Below are 16565 nucleotides of genomic sequence, written 5' to 3'. Positions count from 1 at the left end.
CTCGCCCCGGAGGAGACGGAGGGGGGGGGGCGGGGGGGCGGGGGTTGTACGGGGGTTGTAAAACAAACTGAAATAAATGACGATAAGAGCGAGGAAGACGGAAGGCCAGAAGGAGGAAGGTAGGACACGAGAGAGGGCTGAAAAGAAAAGGAAAGTGTTTGGTCAGAAACTAAATATGGAACATAAAGATGCCACAAAGAGAAGGGAAAGAAAGGAGTATAGCCTACAGAAAGGAGACGGGGGGGGGGGGGGGAGGTTACGGAGGGGGTGAAATAATGAACCAAGGAGGGAATCCCCCCTTGGTTTCTGGCGATAAAAGAGTACCGCAGCTCTCTGGGAGATTAAATATGAACGGAACAAAACAAAACGAGGGCTTTGAGAACCTCGGAGTCCTTGGCATTCTTCTGGCCGCAGTAGCCTAGCAACCGCTGCTTGACCAGTCCATTGTGCAAACGTATGTTAAGCTTTTATCCCTCATTAGCAACATTCCTCACAGCCGGCTGGGATTTTACAGATTAGGGGGGGAAAAAAAAATATACACAAAAGAAGTTGGTCAAATCTCGCTGACTTCCAACATATTACTTTACAAGCTAATCATTGATTAAATAGCGGTGTGTTTGTCTGGTCTGCGTGGAGTGTGCGTACACTGTAGGTTGTGAGGAGTTAAGTTGGGGATAGCCACGCTACGGCCTACTGGGCATGTGAGTGGGTAGGTGTTGCACTGCTTCATATGCGCACCTTTAAACACAGTATAAAACGCCATCAATCCCACTTTCACAGAAACTCACTGGGCTGGCATATGCCGATTTACGAACCTCCCTCATAACGAACCGACCCCGCTGCATGTAGTCGGGAATTCCTTCACCCTTCCTGTTCCTGTGAATTCCTTCACCTCCTGTGATGGGAATGCCCCGTCCTCCTAGTTTGGTTTTGTGCAAAAACAAAATGCCAAACAAACAGGACTTTTGGACGGGACTTCACGGTGGATGCTTATCTTCAGCCGGCTCTTCTTATTTGAAATGTTTCAAGGGGAAAATACACCTCCACGCACCCCAGGGGGCGTGCGTGTGTACGCATGAGATTGTGTGTTTGTGTGCGTTTGTGAGAGACTTCTGTGACCTCAATAGCCTTGTTCAAAGCAAACACGTACCTACCTACTTTCAGCCCATATGTTTGGATATAACCTCTTACAGACTGCATGTGTGCAGACTTCTGACCCTGGGCCAACACAAACGGCTGAAACTAACTAACGGCCATAGTGTAACTGATAATAGTCATAGTAAACAGTAACCATGTCTGGGCATGATTAGGCCTAGCTAAGTAACAGACCGAATAGGCGACACGTCTTATTTTCTCCTTTTCTGCGTTGGAAATCCCATTGTAGCTTGTTTGGGTTGTGATCGAGGTTTACCAAAATGACTTGACTGGTAACTATACTGTCCTAGTTCAAGATTGCAGTCAACTGGCAGGCCCCGTCGAGGTAGCGTTGGTGAAAGACTGTTCTGAATCATCTTTACCCAAACGTGGCTGCTTCAAACCCCCTCCTCCCTCTCTCCAATTATAGCCTTTGTTGTCTCTTGGTCACAATGGAGTAGCAAGTCAAACACAAAGACTTGAGTTAGCAGTACTGCTGGTAGTGTGTGTGTGTGTGTGTGTGTGTGTGTGTGTGTGTGTGTGTGTGTGTGTGTGTGTGTGTGTGTGTGTGTGTGTGTGTGTGTGTGTGTGTGTGTGTGTGTGTGGGGGGGGGGGGGGGGAGTAATTGTGTTTATTTAGCAAACACCTGATTAGCTGGGACCACCTAAACAGCAGTTCAATTATTTCTTCCCATCTGTCTACGATTAAGAAATAATCTTCATCTCCAACCGTCGTTTGGATTTGTATTTATTTGGAATATATCCAAACTGAATAATATCAAACAGGAAGTAGGTGACCAAATCACATCTTTCTTTTTTACCCACGATGAGTTCCAGAATCAATTAAATCATTCAAATCGACCATACACACGCATGCACACACACACACATGCATCATGCACACACACACACACACCAGAAACTCTGCAACTTGTAAATTACACTAACCCTAACTCTTCTGGTAACTGACCTGACGTTTCCTTTCTTCCTTCTCTTCTTGATTCAGCGATTGAACAACGATACACACCTTTCAATGCTTAAGGACCTCAGTGACTCACCAGACGCACAATTTCATCTGAGGATATCTCAAAGGAGCTTGTGTCTTAATGACAACCCTTTGCTTGTGCATTTTCCACTTGATTATACACACAGGGACTGCTTGCCTCTCCCATGTTGAGATTATGTTTGCAAACTTTTTCACTCACAACCCTACAATCTCTGGCACTCCAGCCTTGACAGGCTTTGGTTGGTCGGAGCCACATGGCCTGATTTTGTGTGTGTGTGTGTGTGTGTGTGTGTGTGTGTGTGTGTGTGTGTGTGTGTGTGTGTGTGTGTGTGTGTAAATCACTGGCTTTGTTTGAACATTTCAGGGAGAGTTGGAGAGGGGGTGGGAAGGTGTGTTTGTGTGCTACAGCACAAGGGTTGGTTGGGGGGAAGGGACGCCGACCCAGCTGAGCAAACTCTGACCCCGTTTCACATCCTCTGGTGGGGTCTCCCCCGGAGAAGGCCGTGCTATCGCCGTGTTTACTACCACAGAGGAAGCAATAGGCTTGATTCACATCTCCACTATTCAACCACTTCTGTCTATTATTTTGTTGTTGTTAATTATGTCACCTTTTACATTAAATATTTTTAGTAAAGACCATTTTCCTTCATTCCTTTACAGATTTAAACCTCTCAACTCCTTCCTTTAGAGCTAAGAGGTTTCTGACTAAGGAAGATATGGAAATGACCACAGTTGTGGAAATCAAATGCATTTCAAAACTTTGTCAAAGCTTTAATAAAAACTTTAAAAAAAATTAACTAAAAAGTATTACAGCATATATATATATAGCATATTATATGTTATAGCATATATAGTTATTGTTGCTTCACTACAGTTTAGTCAAGCTATTCAAGTTATACTCTAGTTTTTTGTTTCAGGGGGAGTGAGAGTATTAGATGATAATAGTAACGCTTGAATTATCCTCATAGTAGTTACACAGACGTCAGATGACTGACCCTGTTAACAATAAAATCAATTACACACAGGTGTGTTTGTGTCCACGCTTACCGTTGCTAGACTTCAGGTCACGGTGGATGATCGGCACCACGGCCTCCTCGTGTAAGTAGAGCATCCCGCGTGCGATCTGAACGGCCCAGTTGACCAGGATGTGCGGTGGAATGCGCCTTCCGGTCAGCGCCCGGTTCAGGGTACCACCGCGGGCGTACTCCATGACCAGGCACAGGTTGGGCTCCTCCAAACAAACTCCCTCCAGCTTGATGATGTTGGGGTGTTGCAGCATGGAAAAAAGTTTGGCTTCTTGTTTGACGCCGTCAGCGGTGGCCGTGATGTCCTCATCTGGGTCTTGCCGGGCCGCCTTCACGGCGACCTCTTGATCCTTCCACGTCCCCCGGTACACCTTGCCGAACCCCCCGACGCCTATGATCTCTTCCAGGACGAGTTCGCTAAAAACTATCTCGGCTGGCGGGAGGCTTGGCACGCGTTCCCGGACTCCCACCGTGCAGCCGGTGGTAGGCAGTCGATAAATAGCGGGTTGGTACGTGACATAGTTTGACGGGAAAATCCCGACTCTGTGGTTGATTTTCCCAGTCCACCATCCCTCGTCCCCGGAGATCGCAGCGTCTTTGGAGAGCACCTCCACCACGTCGCCACGCCGGAGGCTGAGTTCATCCTCCCCGCTTGCCTCGTAGTCGTACGCCGCCGTCCAGAGCGAGCGGGTCGGACACAGCGGGGCAGAGTGCGCCCAGGCCTGCGGAGCCGCGGGGGAGTCGGTACAGACATGCTCCTCTTTCCCACCGCCACCACCGTCACCGTTTGGGAAAGCCGCCATTTCTCGGTGGCCGTAGACGCACCATAGGGTGCAAAAGCTACGATAACAAAAAGTAAACTTCAAAGTAAAACCCGTGTGACAGAACTACCATGCTGGTGCTGGTCCACGGCGCGCATGGAGCAGCACGGGGAGGCTAGACTCCGAGCTCTGCCCGAGCCGCGGTCAGGAGCTGGTTCCCGGGTCCCATGTGAGGGAGAGGACGCCGCCGCCGCTGCTGCCTCGTCTCTCCACGTCGCCACTCTTGTATAATGTCTCTGTGGGTCAATAAAGTACCAACTCACCAGCTAGGGGGTCTGTTTATCAAAGCCAATAGTTAAACACGCCACTGTCACAACTTCTATCTCCCGACAGTTAACAATAAACGACTAGAACACTTTAGGATCACACATTATCGATATACTTGGTTAAGAAAGGTGGCATACACCCTAGTGTTTAGACTGGGAACGTTAGCGGTGCGAGCTAATCCTAGCTTCCTCCCCCTCACTCACCTCGTAAATATAATCATTTATGACGATACATTATTACACTTTGTTGATAAAGTGGTTATACAGCCCCCCCCCCCTCACAGACCAGGGCTGCTAGCGGCGAGGCTAACTTTAGCTCCTCCACCGAGGCAGCTAGTAAGTTTTGCAGGTGCCACAAGTGGTGCACCTGCACCGTCCATTGAAGCGCGCTGTGCAGCCCGACTCACGCGGCGGCCGAAACACGACCTCCGGGGCCGGTCCACCTCATCAGAGAGAGAGATACCTTGATACCGGGACTTTTCCCGTTAGGTAACCGGGAACTCTTGGGGACTTTGAGCGAGCTGACGAGCTAGCCTAGCCCGGGTCAGTCCCTTGACTGGTGGTAACGCTACTTGATGAGTTGTTCCCCCCCCCCCCCTCCCCGACTTCGGCTCCTCTGTTTCTCGGTGTCCCGGTGCTGTTGCCGCCGTTAACAACACGCCGCACTTGATCCAAATGCAAAGGTATCCACCCCCCCGAAAAAAAAAAAATTATTATTGAAATAAAATTGCAGTCAACTTTAATCAAAACATATCCAATAGCGACGCCATAGTCAGTGCCCAGCGTCTAGGACCCAGCGGCGGAGAGTGGCGCTGCGGTCCCGGGACGCTGCGTGTCGCGCTGCGCCGCCGGCCGCCGATTGGTGGCTTCCTTCTCACGTGACATCAACAGCAGCGTCAGGGGGAGGAGCCACTGCTGGAATGTGGGTATCAGCGCGCGCCTTTGGGGACATTCTTTATTATAAGGCGACGCGGACCAAAACCACAACGCAGGCCGTCACTCACTCTCACATCCACCCACTCGCTTAAGCCCGTAAAACCATAGGCCTACATTGCAGCCATTTTTCTGTGCCTGAAAGTATTTACCTGCAATGTATTATTATTATTATTATTATTATTATTATGAACATAAATCGGAGCCACATGCTCCCATCGCTGTCGCTATATTTTTGTTTCGTATGGGCGGCGTCTAGAGAATAATCTTGAGTTATCCTTCTCGGTCCCACTATCACCGATAGGGGAAATATTATGATACATTTGTGAAATTGAAGAGTCTACAGCGACGATAACAACAAGAGAGCGTGTGTCCGTAATCTTCTTTCAGTTTCCATCTTGGAGGAAAGCGTCAGATCCGATCCTGTGATGCTTTTCGAGATCACCGATTGGAAGAGCGAGCCCCGCCTCTATCGAACCCGGGATTCCCCCGCCACATCATCGGTGTATTTTGCCCCACATCCGCAGAGCTCCGTCTAATTGAATAGTGCACCACGTGTTGTGTATACGACCGCCCTTATACTGGCTTTCGGTGGTATTGCACCGGTACCCAACGTAACACAATTAACAAGTAACACCCATCCCTTCTGCGGTGGCCGTGCTGGTTCGTCAGCAGGTCTCACCATCATCATCGTCATCAACATCATCATCGTTATCATCATTATCATCATCATCATTACCACCACATCCACAGAGCTTGGTGTGACCTGTGATCTCTTTTGTTCTGCGTCTGTTATATACATGTGCGCAGGCTGTGTGTAGCAAAGAACACTATACATTTAAGATGATCCGGCTTCTGCCACTAGTCGACACTATTGCCCGTATTTTGTTTGTCTAGGGGGGCGCTTAGCGTCCATGTTAACACCACATTCACAAACATTTTTTAAATAATAATAATAGACCTACAAATAATAATAATTGCAATAATACATTTTTTTATGTTAATAAAATGTAATACAATGCAAGCCAACTAACCGGCTTCTAAGGTGTAATGTATATGTGTCTAATTAATTATTTGCAGACTGCTAAAAAAAAAAAGACCTCGGGTAGAATCGTGTCAATAAGGCTTTTGATACGAAATGAGCGAGACTTGCAGTCCTATGTTTTCCAAAGTCGTGTATTCATGCACATTGCATGAGCAGAGGTTACTGGATGTGCTATGTAAGGGAGGAGAGAGGGTGGGAGTGGGAGGAGGAGGAGGGGAAAACAATCATAAAAGCTGCGCATCTGTAGGCTCCACATAGAGAGAGAGAGAGAGAGAGAGAGAGAGAGAGAGAGAGAGAGAGAGAGAGAGAGAGAGAGAGAGCGAGAGAGGGGGGGGGGGGAGAGGGAGGGAGCGAGAGAGAGAGGGAGGGAACGAGAGAGCGAGTGAGAGGAAGAACAGCAACGAAGATGAAAACCGGTAGCAATGGACGATTTGTCATTGCGATGGAGGGCAGACGAGAGGGAGAGACGACGCCTAGGGTCGCCAAATTAAGCTAAAAGCATGACGAGTGCGACCGTACAGGTGCCACACGGCGCCAACATGGAGGCGTAGCGGCACCGCGATGCGCCGAGGAGAACGTGGTTTCATTGTAGCCTAGCAACATCCTCCAGACGGAGCAGAGAGCAGCGCGAGCCGTAGGAGAGCGGGAGGCGAGATGGGATCTCAGGTGGTGCAGACCCTGCGCCAAGGAGTCTGGGCGTCGTTGACCGGAGGCTGGTACTACGACCCGGAGCAGAACAAATTCAATAACTCTTGCCATCTGTATCTGTGGATCTTCCTCCTGATGCTGCCTCTGTCCCTCCATCTGGTGAGTGTCAGTCACTGGGTGCTCCGGAGGATGGTTTGGTTCGAGGCCGCGAGGGGGTGTGAGTTTGTAGCTCTCCCTCTCTCTCATAGATCGCAGACGTTTTGTCCTGCGGCCGCCCGTTTGCGTCACACGAGGTTTTGCCCCGGTTGAGAACCGTTCGTGAAACATACAGGTCTTAAGTGTGGCGTACGTGTCCGTGACGATTTGTTATGAATTAGAGCTTAACACAAAGGGACTACAGAAGGCGTTGTCGCAGTATTTCCCCTGCATGCAGTGATGGGACGCATGGCTGCTCTCGGACAGGGAAGCCAGCCGAGCGTGGACTGTATAGTGCCAGGCGTCCTGTCTTCATGTATGACAGGGGCACCGCGGGGAAATAAACAAAAGGAAAGGCGCTACCTGGCCCACGCTCAAGAATGCAAACAATATGACAAAACAAAATGGATTCGAACCCTGAATGCCTATACAATTAGTGTGAGGACAACACGAGAATGACACAACAGTCGTCGCCCATGGGCAAGAATTGATGAGATGTTTGTGTGAGATGTTTTGAGATGGTGTGTGTGTGTGTGTGTGTGTGTGTGTGTGTGTGCGTGTGCGTGCGTGCGTGCGTGCGTGCGTGCGTGTGTGTCTGAGATCGACATACCTCTGATCCTCCCGTGCCCAATACAATGATGTTCTCTAGTAATGTCTGACATTGATACACCGAGGGTCGCGAAATTAACAATTAGCCCATTTTAATAGGCCTACACTTGTGTGTATACTGGATGTAGGCTACCAAGGTATTATTGATACCCTCTACCCTTATAACCAAGGTGTTATCAGGATTGTTGCCAATATACTGGGCCCTTCTTGTTTTTGTGTGCTCAATTCACATCACCCTTCCCCCAGCCAGGGGGACCATGACTCAATTTAATTTTCAGTGCGTTCCGAGGTTGTCACGTTGAGTAAACGCTCATCCTTACCTCCTCTTCCCCTGTGCACAAACAATCCAACCGTTGGCTCCAGAACCACTGGATAGGCCCGCCATGCCTTGTCCAGTGCGTTAGAACCCAATGGGTGAGATGAATCAGCTGGTCCTAAAGGGGCCCGTCGTAGAAAGTACACACTAGCGTGTGGCGGCGTTAGCCTCACCGAGACGCCGCGCGGTGACCTCCCGTACACTCTGTGAGGGAGGAACAAAAGTCTAATATCTTTGGAATGTTATCAGAAAACAAACTGCATCACTGAATACAACGATATGATTACAACGTTATGATAAAGGCTTCCAATTGTATGGAGATGGACACCTGATCAGGGTCCAACATGCCCCCTTAACGCTGACCCTCACCCTGTCTCTGTTGTAGCCAGCCCTGGTGCACACAACGCATAGCAACCTGTTCACCAAACCAACACCAGTGCAGTGTTTCCAGTACTCACTCGGTGTTCAGTCCTCACAGGCCACAGTTCAGTCTGGAGATCAGTCTGGGCGGATGTTTACAGCTGGAAGCTTTACAAGCAAGTTCCAATACAACAAAGACAATTTGAACCAAATATCTAACTGGGGGACCAAACTGCATGTTCTCATGTGGTGTGGTTAAGAATACCCTCCTGTCCTTGTCTCTCTGTCTGTCTCTCCCCGTCCGCCTGTCCGTGTGCGTTGGTTCCTGTCTGTATCTGCTTGGCACATGCTCACCTCCTCTCTGGACCAGCTGCCCTCCCTTCCCTGACCGCTCACCCTCCCTCCCTCTCTCTCTCTCTCTCCTCCGCCCACAGGCCCTGCCCCCGACCACCATGGCCCTGAGCATCTACTGCTCCTCCATCACCGTCTTCTTCGTCCTCATCAAGCTGGCCAACTACCGGCTGCACGTGATGTTTGACCAGGGGGAGACGCTGGTGAGGAGCAGTCTCTCAGACCTCAGCAAGGCCCCGGAGAAGAAGAGCAACGCCTCGACCCCTGCCTGCAAGCCACCATCAGGTCCGACATGAGTGCATGTGTACCCATCAAGCGTCGATCGTCAATTGCTGAACACCTAACCGTCCATGGAAGGAGGGATCACCATTCTGTGTTCCTACCTTGATGTTTCTTCCCTTGGATTTTTGGGGGAAAATGGTTGGAGGGCGTGTGGTGAAAATGTGACCTGTGAAGCCCTTTGAGACTTTACCTGTGATTCAAGACTGCACTCGTTTAATTTAGTGGGCATGACATACTTAAAGCTGCTGTAGATACGATTTGGGAGTTGTAGAGAGGGTGAGCAGAACGGACGAGGTTTTGTAAGTAAAGAGATGATGCCCGGTCAGAAATGTAATCGGTCTAAAATCTAAATGGACTCGTGCAGAGGCAGGCACAAGAAACACATAATCTCACCAACAGCTGACTGATGAAACCAACAACAATGAACATTGTTGAACAACACTCGAATAATAGCTCTAAAAGCGTCCCTACAGCCCCTTAAATGAACATGTTGCTTTGGTAATGGGTGGACCGTATGTACATGGGGAGTATGGCTCAACCAACAAAGGGGAACCTTTGATGAACTTGGTTATGAAATGGGAAACAAAGTTCATATGGTGCTCGAAATAAAATGCTATAGTAAGTGGCTCTCTACTCCCGAGAGTCAGAAAGCCGTTTTCAATTGAGATGAACAAACCCTTTCATTGTTGTTGGTTTAATTTTAAAAGGCTTACATTAGCAAGATCAAGAATGCAGAGCTTTTATTTTGTCTTCCGTCCTCACTCAGTGTATTGAAATATATTCATAGCTTATGTAACTTGAGACCCCAATATAGTGATGTATGGGCTGCCATAAAGTCATATTTAATTGTTCTCTCACAAATTCAAGACGAAGCTCTCTCTCTCTCTCTCTCTCTCTCTCTCTCTCTCTCTCTCTCTCTCTCTCTCTCTCTCTCTCTCTCTCTCTCTCCCACTCTCTTTCTCTCTAATCAGGAAGAGCAGCACAGTCCCGGACAGTGTTGCCATGACTTTGTTGGTTGGGAACAGGCCCAGCCCAGTGATCCAGGTTACAGTTAAACAGACGGAGACCGACCAGGGACTGATTGGAGTGGTGAGTGGATTATTGACATATTGATTGGTTAATATTGACTTGTGAAGAACATTTTGTATATAAATACTGTGTCTCTGTATTTCCCTCCGTTCAGGAATGTCCGAAGTCAGATGAGGTGAACGATACAGAAGGTGATGTTGTTTCACATGTTTACAAAAAAAAAACATTCTTTGTATTGTAGACTGAACTGAAAGAGTGAGATCACTTATTCATGAGTATAATAGCTTTCTTGAATGTTATGTATAATGTACATGGAATTATTTTTAGTAACTACTGGTGAATAATTGACAAACAACATCTATTGGTCATCGGCCCTTCATAGCAAGTAAAGTAAAAACAGTCCATCTACAGTTTGATCACACCGACAATGTTTAACCCAGTTTTATAGAGACGGAAATTATTAGTTATATTGCAGTGAAAATGTGCTGGTACATCCCCACTGACTCAGGCTGAAGTTAACCTGATTTGATTCTGCAACTTGGGAAATGGTGATGGGCAGCTAGTGAACTACATGCTATTTCTGTCTGGGATTATTCTCGTCTCTGGATCTTTCTTCAGTTCAATGTGATTAATATTTAACCATGCAACAAAAGTTGAAAGCAGAAAAAATGGGGAGAAAAGAAAAGGAGGTTTTCTGAATATTGTAGAACATTGAAACTCATAAGAGATTGATGCCAGTGAGAGTGAACGAGACACACAACATAATTGTAGACCTTGTAGCCTCTCAGAAAAGCGGGAAACATATGTGCCAATTACATATAATAAACATATTACCACATAAAACATATCAAGCTGCCTCAACAAAGCCTAGACTTTAAGCCAAACGATTCTCAGTTTAGCTTTGACCACAGATCAAGATGTAATTGATTTAATTAAAAGCCATTGATTAATGTGAATGAGTGACAGCTTGAAAGCAGCCTGGGGAGACAGATTCAGATGCAATGCAGAAGGCCAAAGGCCGTCTATAACCAGCCAGACTATTAATCCCCTTTTGATTTCTCTTTTGTTCGCATATCACATTCCACCGACGTGGGCCAATAGAGACCGGTAGTCTATTTTTCCCTAATGGTCTCATAGATAATGTAGAGGGATGACTTTTTCAAACGCACCGTAGCCGTAAATCTGCTCAGGGAATCAGCTACACAGCAGCTTGGAGGCTAGCGCCAGTAAACCATGTCCATTAAATGTGTGACCTCATGCCCTTGTGATGAGTTCCAGCAAGATCAGCCGTAATATCTCAAGAGTGCCATGGATATATTGTCCTTGTCATATCAATGCGGTGCAGTCGAGCAGATATACCCTAAAAAAGTGTTTTACGGCTGGCAGTTCTACTGATACGGAATAAATGGTACGCTGTTGATTATGTGGAATATGTGGGGATTATTGCGGCTCATGTCCTTTCTGAGAAATCCAAGGCCCAATAATCTGCATAATCTGGTCTGCATGTAGTGACGCTGCAGCATTAGCAGAAGCGACGGAAGAACGGAAGGAAGTGTTTATGAATGGAACCTATTCAACTAAAGGACGATAATGACGCACCCTGCTGAACCTCCCCCCCCCCCCCCCCCCCCCCCCGGTCCGGCCGCGCAGGGCAGACCCAGAGCGCGACGGCCGTCCTACCAGAGGGACGTCTGCAGCCCGGCCAGGAGCTCTCTCCGGAAGAACTGTCCAGCCCCAACCCGGACCAGGCCACCCCTCTGCTGCAGGCCCAGCAGAGGCCCTCGTCCCGGGCCGGGGGGGACGGCGCCCGGCCCGGGTCGGCCGCCGGTGCGGAGAAAAGAGAAGCCTCTTCCAGGACGGGGTGCGGCGGCGGCGGCGGCGGCGGCGGCGGCGGCGGCGGAGGCGGGACCGAGAGGGAGGAGGCGGACATCCAGAGCCCCCTGACCGGGACCGACCGGCTGCTGTCGGAGCGGAGCAGGGCGGTGGAGAAGGCGAGGACGGCGGGGACGCAGCCGGAGAAGGAGGAGGGCAGAGGGGAGAAGGACGGCGGGGAGAGGGAGGCGGTGGACGAGGGCCTGCCGTCCTCCCACGGCGGCGGCAGCAGCAGCAGCAGCAGCGGTGGCGGCAGCAGCGGCGGCGGCGGCGGCGGCGGCGGCGGCGGCGGCGGCGGCGGCGGCGGTGGCGGCGGCGGCGGTGGCAGTGACGGCGGCGGCGGCAGCGACGAGGGAGACAGCGGCGAGGAGAGCGAAGGGCGCAAGGAGCCGTCCGACGCCAATAACAACACGCTGGACGAGCCCCGAGACCACCTGGGGGCTCTGGTCGACAGCGCCCCCCAGACTCCTTCTGAGGTAGCCTGCTGCCGCCGCCGCGCCCACGCAACCCCACACAACAGTAGTTTGTAGAACCCGACACATAATTAACGCCCTTATTTTGAAGACATCCTCCCCCCCGACCTGTGACCTCTGTAACGCCGCCCCCCGGGGGGCGCCGTGGTGATCTGCTTCCTGTCCCGTCCCGCAGTTTGAGGAAGCGGAGGAGGCCTACTGCTCGGACGAGATCGCCGTGGTGCTGGTGGATAACTCGGGCTCGGGGTCTGAGTCAGCGCACCTGGACGCCCGCGACACGGTGAAGATCATCATCACCATGAGCTGCGACCCGCACACGGCCGCGAGGCTGGAGGAGAGCGTGAAGCAGAGCATCCTGGAGAACACGCAGGTAGGGGAGGGGGGGGGGGGGGCCGCCACCAACACCACCACCACCACCGCCACCACCACCAGACCATCACCACTAACACCACCATCACCACCACCGCCGCCGCCACCACTACCACCACCACCATCACCACCACCATCACCACTAACACCACCACCAGACCATCACCACCACCACCGCCACCACCACCACTAACACCACCACCGCCACCATCACATCACCACCACCACCACCATCACCACCACCATCACCACTAACACCACCACCAGACCATCACCACCACCACCACCACCACCACTACTAACACCACCACCACCACCACCACCACCACTACCATCACCACCACCGCCACCACCGCCACCATCACCACCACCACCATCACCACCACCATCACCACTAACACCACCACCAGACCATCACCACCACCACCACCACCACCACTAACACCACCACCGCCACCATCACATCACCACCACCACCACCATAACCATCACCACCACCATCACCACCACCACCACCATCACCACCACCACCACCGCCACCACCACCACCACCACCACCACCATCACCACTAACACCACCACCAGACCACCACCACCACCATCACCACCACTAACACCACCACCACCACCACCATCACCATCACCACCATCACCACCATCACCATCACCATCACCACCACCACCATCACCACCACTACCATCACCATCACCACCACCACCACCACCACCACCACCACCACCATCACCACCACTAACACCACCACCACCACCACCACCGCCACCACCGCCACCCTCTGTGGTCCCACTGCTGCACAGAGGCTCTCAGTGAGATACGGACAGCGGTGGTCATTGTGTTGTTCTGTGGTTTAAGTTGGAGCTTCGGTGCCGAATTGGCATAATCGTTTACGTTTATGTTTAAATAATTAACAAGAGATGGGGTCCAGGGCTGTTCCAGATGAATTGCTCTTTGCATGCGGTTCATATTCATTTGGGTCACTGGTTTCTTTTCTTTGGGGGGCAGTTGTTTGTTTATTGTATAAAAAAAAAAAACTTTAATTAAATATATGTTCCATTTCTCTGTTTGGTCTCTAACCAGATAGAAGAAATTTGAGTGGATATTACGGATGTGAACGATAATAAACATAAACATATACAAACATATATATATATATATATATATATACAAACATATAGAATCATGTATATACAGTACATATACTGAAACAGCGTGTGCTGGCCCCCGCCAGGCGCAGAAGGAGGCCGGGGAGTGCCACATCCAGATCCCCGTCATCACCTTCGGCCCCCTGGAGGAGGACGGGCCGGGGGCGGCGGGGGCGCGGGGCGGGGGCGCGTCCGACGACGAGGAGCCCTCGCCCCGGCTCTCCCAGTCCACCGTCCACAGCGAGGAGTTCCACCTGTGCAGGGAGACCACCAGCTCCGAGTCCCCCGTGACGGAGGGCCCCCAGCAGGGGCCCCCGCCGCCGCCGTCCCCGCCGCCGCCGCCGCCGCCTCCGGGGGGGGAGGACAGCGACCACATGCTCAGCCCGCTGCTGACCAACGACAACAGCTCGTCGGGCGTGGACGTGCGCTCCCAGCACGACGACTCGGACCCGCCGCCGCCGCCGCCGCTCAGCGCCGACTCGGGGGGCTTCCTGCGGCTGCCGCCGGCGCTGGGCCGCGGCGGCGGCGGCGGCGGCGGCGGCGGCGGCGGCGGCGGGCCCGGCGGGAGGACGCACGTCCGCGGCCTCAGCATGGACAGCGGGACGGACGCCGTGCTGCTGTCGGAGCGCTCGCACAACGCCGTACGTACCGGGAGGGGCCGGGCCGGGGAGCACTGTGTACAGTGTAGGGGTCACTGTGTACAGTGTGGGGGTCACTGTGTACAGTGTAGGGGTCACCGTGTACAGTGTGGGGGTCACCGTGTACAGTGTAGGGGTCACCCTGTACAGTATAGGGGTCACTGTGTACAGTATAGGGGTCACCGTGTACAGTGTAGGGGTCACTGTGTACAGTGTAGGGGTCACTGTGTACAGTGTAGGGGTCACTATGTACAGTATAGGGGTCACCGTGTACAGTGTAGGGGTCACTGTGTACAGTATAGGGGTCACTGTGTACAGTGTAGGGGTCACCGTGTACAGTATAGGGGTCACTGTGTACAGTATAGGGGTCACCGTGTACAGTGTAGGGGTCACTGTGTACAGTGTGGGGGTTACTGTGTACAGTATAGGGGTCACCGTGTACAGTGTAGGGGTCACTGTGTACAGTGTAGGGGTCACCGTGTACAGTGTGGGGGTCACTGTGTACAGTGTAGGGGTCCCTGTGTACAGTGTGGGGGTCACTGTGTACAGTATAGGGGTCACTGTGTACAGTATAGGGGTCACCGTGTACAGTATAAGGTTTACTGTGTACAGTACTGCTTACTGTGTACAGAGTGGGGCTGACTGTGTACATTGTAGTTCTTACAGTGTACAGTGTGGCACTAACTAGTATGCTTTTACTGTGTAGTACGGCACTTAGAGTGTAGTACGCCATTACAGTAAACTATGTTTAGTCTGTAAATGACTGTACAGTTTGGCACTAACTATGTACAGTGTCACACTTGCTGTATTCAGTTTGGCCCTCACTGGGAAGTGAGCTATTATTGGGTAGTGCGACGCTGCCTTCATACAGTACGCCACTATATTAATGTCAATGTCAAGTTCATGACCTATGCCTTCATCCATCCATCCATCCATCCATCCATCCATCCATCCATCCATCCATCCATCCATCCATCCATCCATCCATCCATCCATCCATCCATCCCTCCCCTTTCTGCCTCCCAGACCGTGATGACGAGTTCCAAATCGGACCTGGAGGCGAAGGAAGGCCAGCTGCCCAACGAGTCCAACTTCCTGGAGTTTGTGTCTCTGCTGGGGTCGCTGAGCAGAGAGGGCGGGGCCGGCGGTCCGGAGGAGGAGGAGGAGGAGAGGCCGCAGCAGAGAGGAGACGCGCGCGCCGCGGACGAGGGTGGGCGTCCAACCCCCGACGGGGCGTAGCGGCTCATTCCAGTCAAGACTCTGTGATTGAAGCGGGGGTTCACGTTGGCGTGTTATCGCAAGGCGTTTGTACACATCTGCCACGCCGCTACGGTCGCAGCTTCACACACCCTGCAGCTTGTAGAAGCGAGGGGGGTGCGTTCCCCCCTCCCCCCTCGTCAAGGAGCCGGCTTTCTTGGTTCACTGGAGCAGGCGGGGCTTAGCCTGGCTCCGCCCGCCTCCGTACTTCCGCTCAATTTTCATTTCCCTTCAGTGCTAGGTCTGGGTTTGCGGTATAGTCGCAGGTTTTCTGCAGCCAATTTTTTGGCCGTCCAATCAGCGAACAGAGGGAGTGGCTGAGAACGTTGACGTTGAGGTCGTGCGCTGGTTGGAGTTGTAGTCAAATGTCAGCGATTGGTTATGGCAGATCCAGAGCGGCACTGGGGCAGATCTAATGGTTTTAAACTCCAACAGACGCCCGCCTTCAAGTGAGTTAACGTTTGTCAATGGAGAGTGGCCAGACTCTCTGTGCAAATGAAATGAAGTACGAGATTCTGGTAGGACCAGGCTAGGCAGGACTATGCACGGACACCTCTTTAGAATAATTTGCATACTAATTTGCCACTCGCATGCAAGAATGAGTAGACGATATCTGAGTGTAGGCTACAAACGCGATGAATTTATTTTCATCGCGTAACTTATTTATTTTAAGTGCAAAAACACAAACATATTCTTTATTTTGCTGACCGCATGTCTTTTATCCCGACGAAAGCCTCGTAAGAAAAGTTCCTCTGCTGCTTTCTCGTTGATCGCGC

The 16565-nt window shown here is 51.3% G+C and overlaps 2 protein-coding genes across 2 annotated transcripts in view; one reads left to right on the top strand and one right to left on the bottom strand.

Annotated features, from left to right (window-relative positions):
• map3k21 (mitogen-activated protein kinase kinase kinase 21) overlaps window positions 1-4947 on the bottom strand; it is a gene marked incomplete at its 3' end in the record, with an annotated part of 30132 nt that extends 25185 nt beyond the window's left edge. Inside the window, exon 1 of the mRNA XM_084470131.1 lies at window positions 3187-4947. Coding sequence (XP_084326257.1) covers window positions 3187-3967 — 781 coding nt within the window. The 5' untranslated portion in view covers window positions 3968-4947. The remainder of the gene's footprint in view (window positions 1-3186) is intronic.
• A 1936-nt stretch (window positions 4948-6883) lies between these two features.
• pcnx2 (pecanex 2) overlaps window positions 6884-16565 on the top strand; it is a gene marked incomplete at both ends in the record, with an annotated part of 16041 nt that continues 6359 nt past the window's right edge. Inside the window, 11 exon segments of the mRNA XM_084470130.1 lie at window positions 6884-7036; window positions 8792-8963; window positions 8966-8993; window positions 9962-10079; window positions 10174-10210; window positions 11670-11880; window positions 12220-12367; window positions 12540-12734; window positions 13981-14174; window positions 14277-14535; window positions 15559-15742. Of these exon segments, the coding sequence (XP_084326256.1) occupies window positions 6884-7036; window positions 8792-8963; window positions 8966-8993; window positions 9962-10079; window positions 10174-10210; window positions 11670-11880; window positions 12220-12367; window positions 12540-12734; window positions 13981-14174; window positions 14277-14535; window positions 15559-15742 (1699 nt within the window).

This window comes from Micromesistius poutassou, assembly GCF_964030765.1.
Source record: "Micromesistius poutassou genome assembly, chromosome: 7".
NCBI classification, from domain to species: Eukaryota; Metazoa; Chordata; class Actinopteri; order Gadiformes; family Gadidae; genus Micromesistius; species Micromesistius poutassou.
The sequence above is the reverse complement of the archived record's forward strand: the minus strand, read 5'-3'. Positions and strand labels throughout refer to the sequence as shown.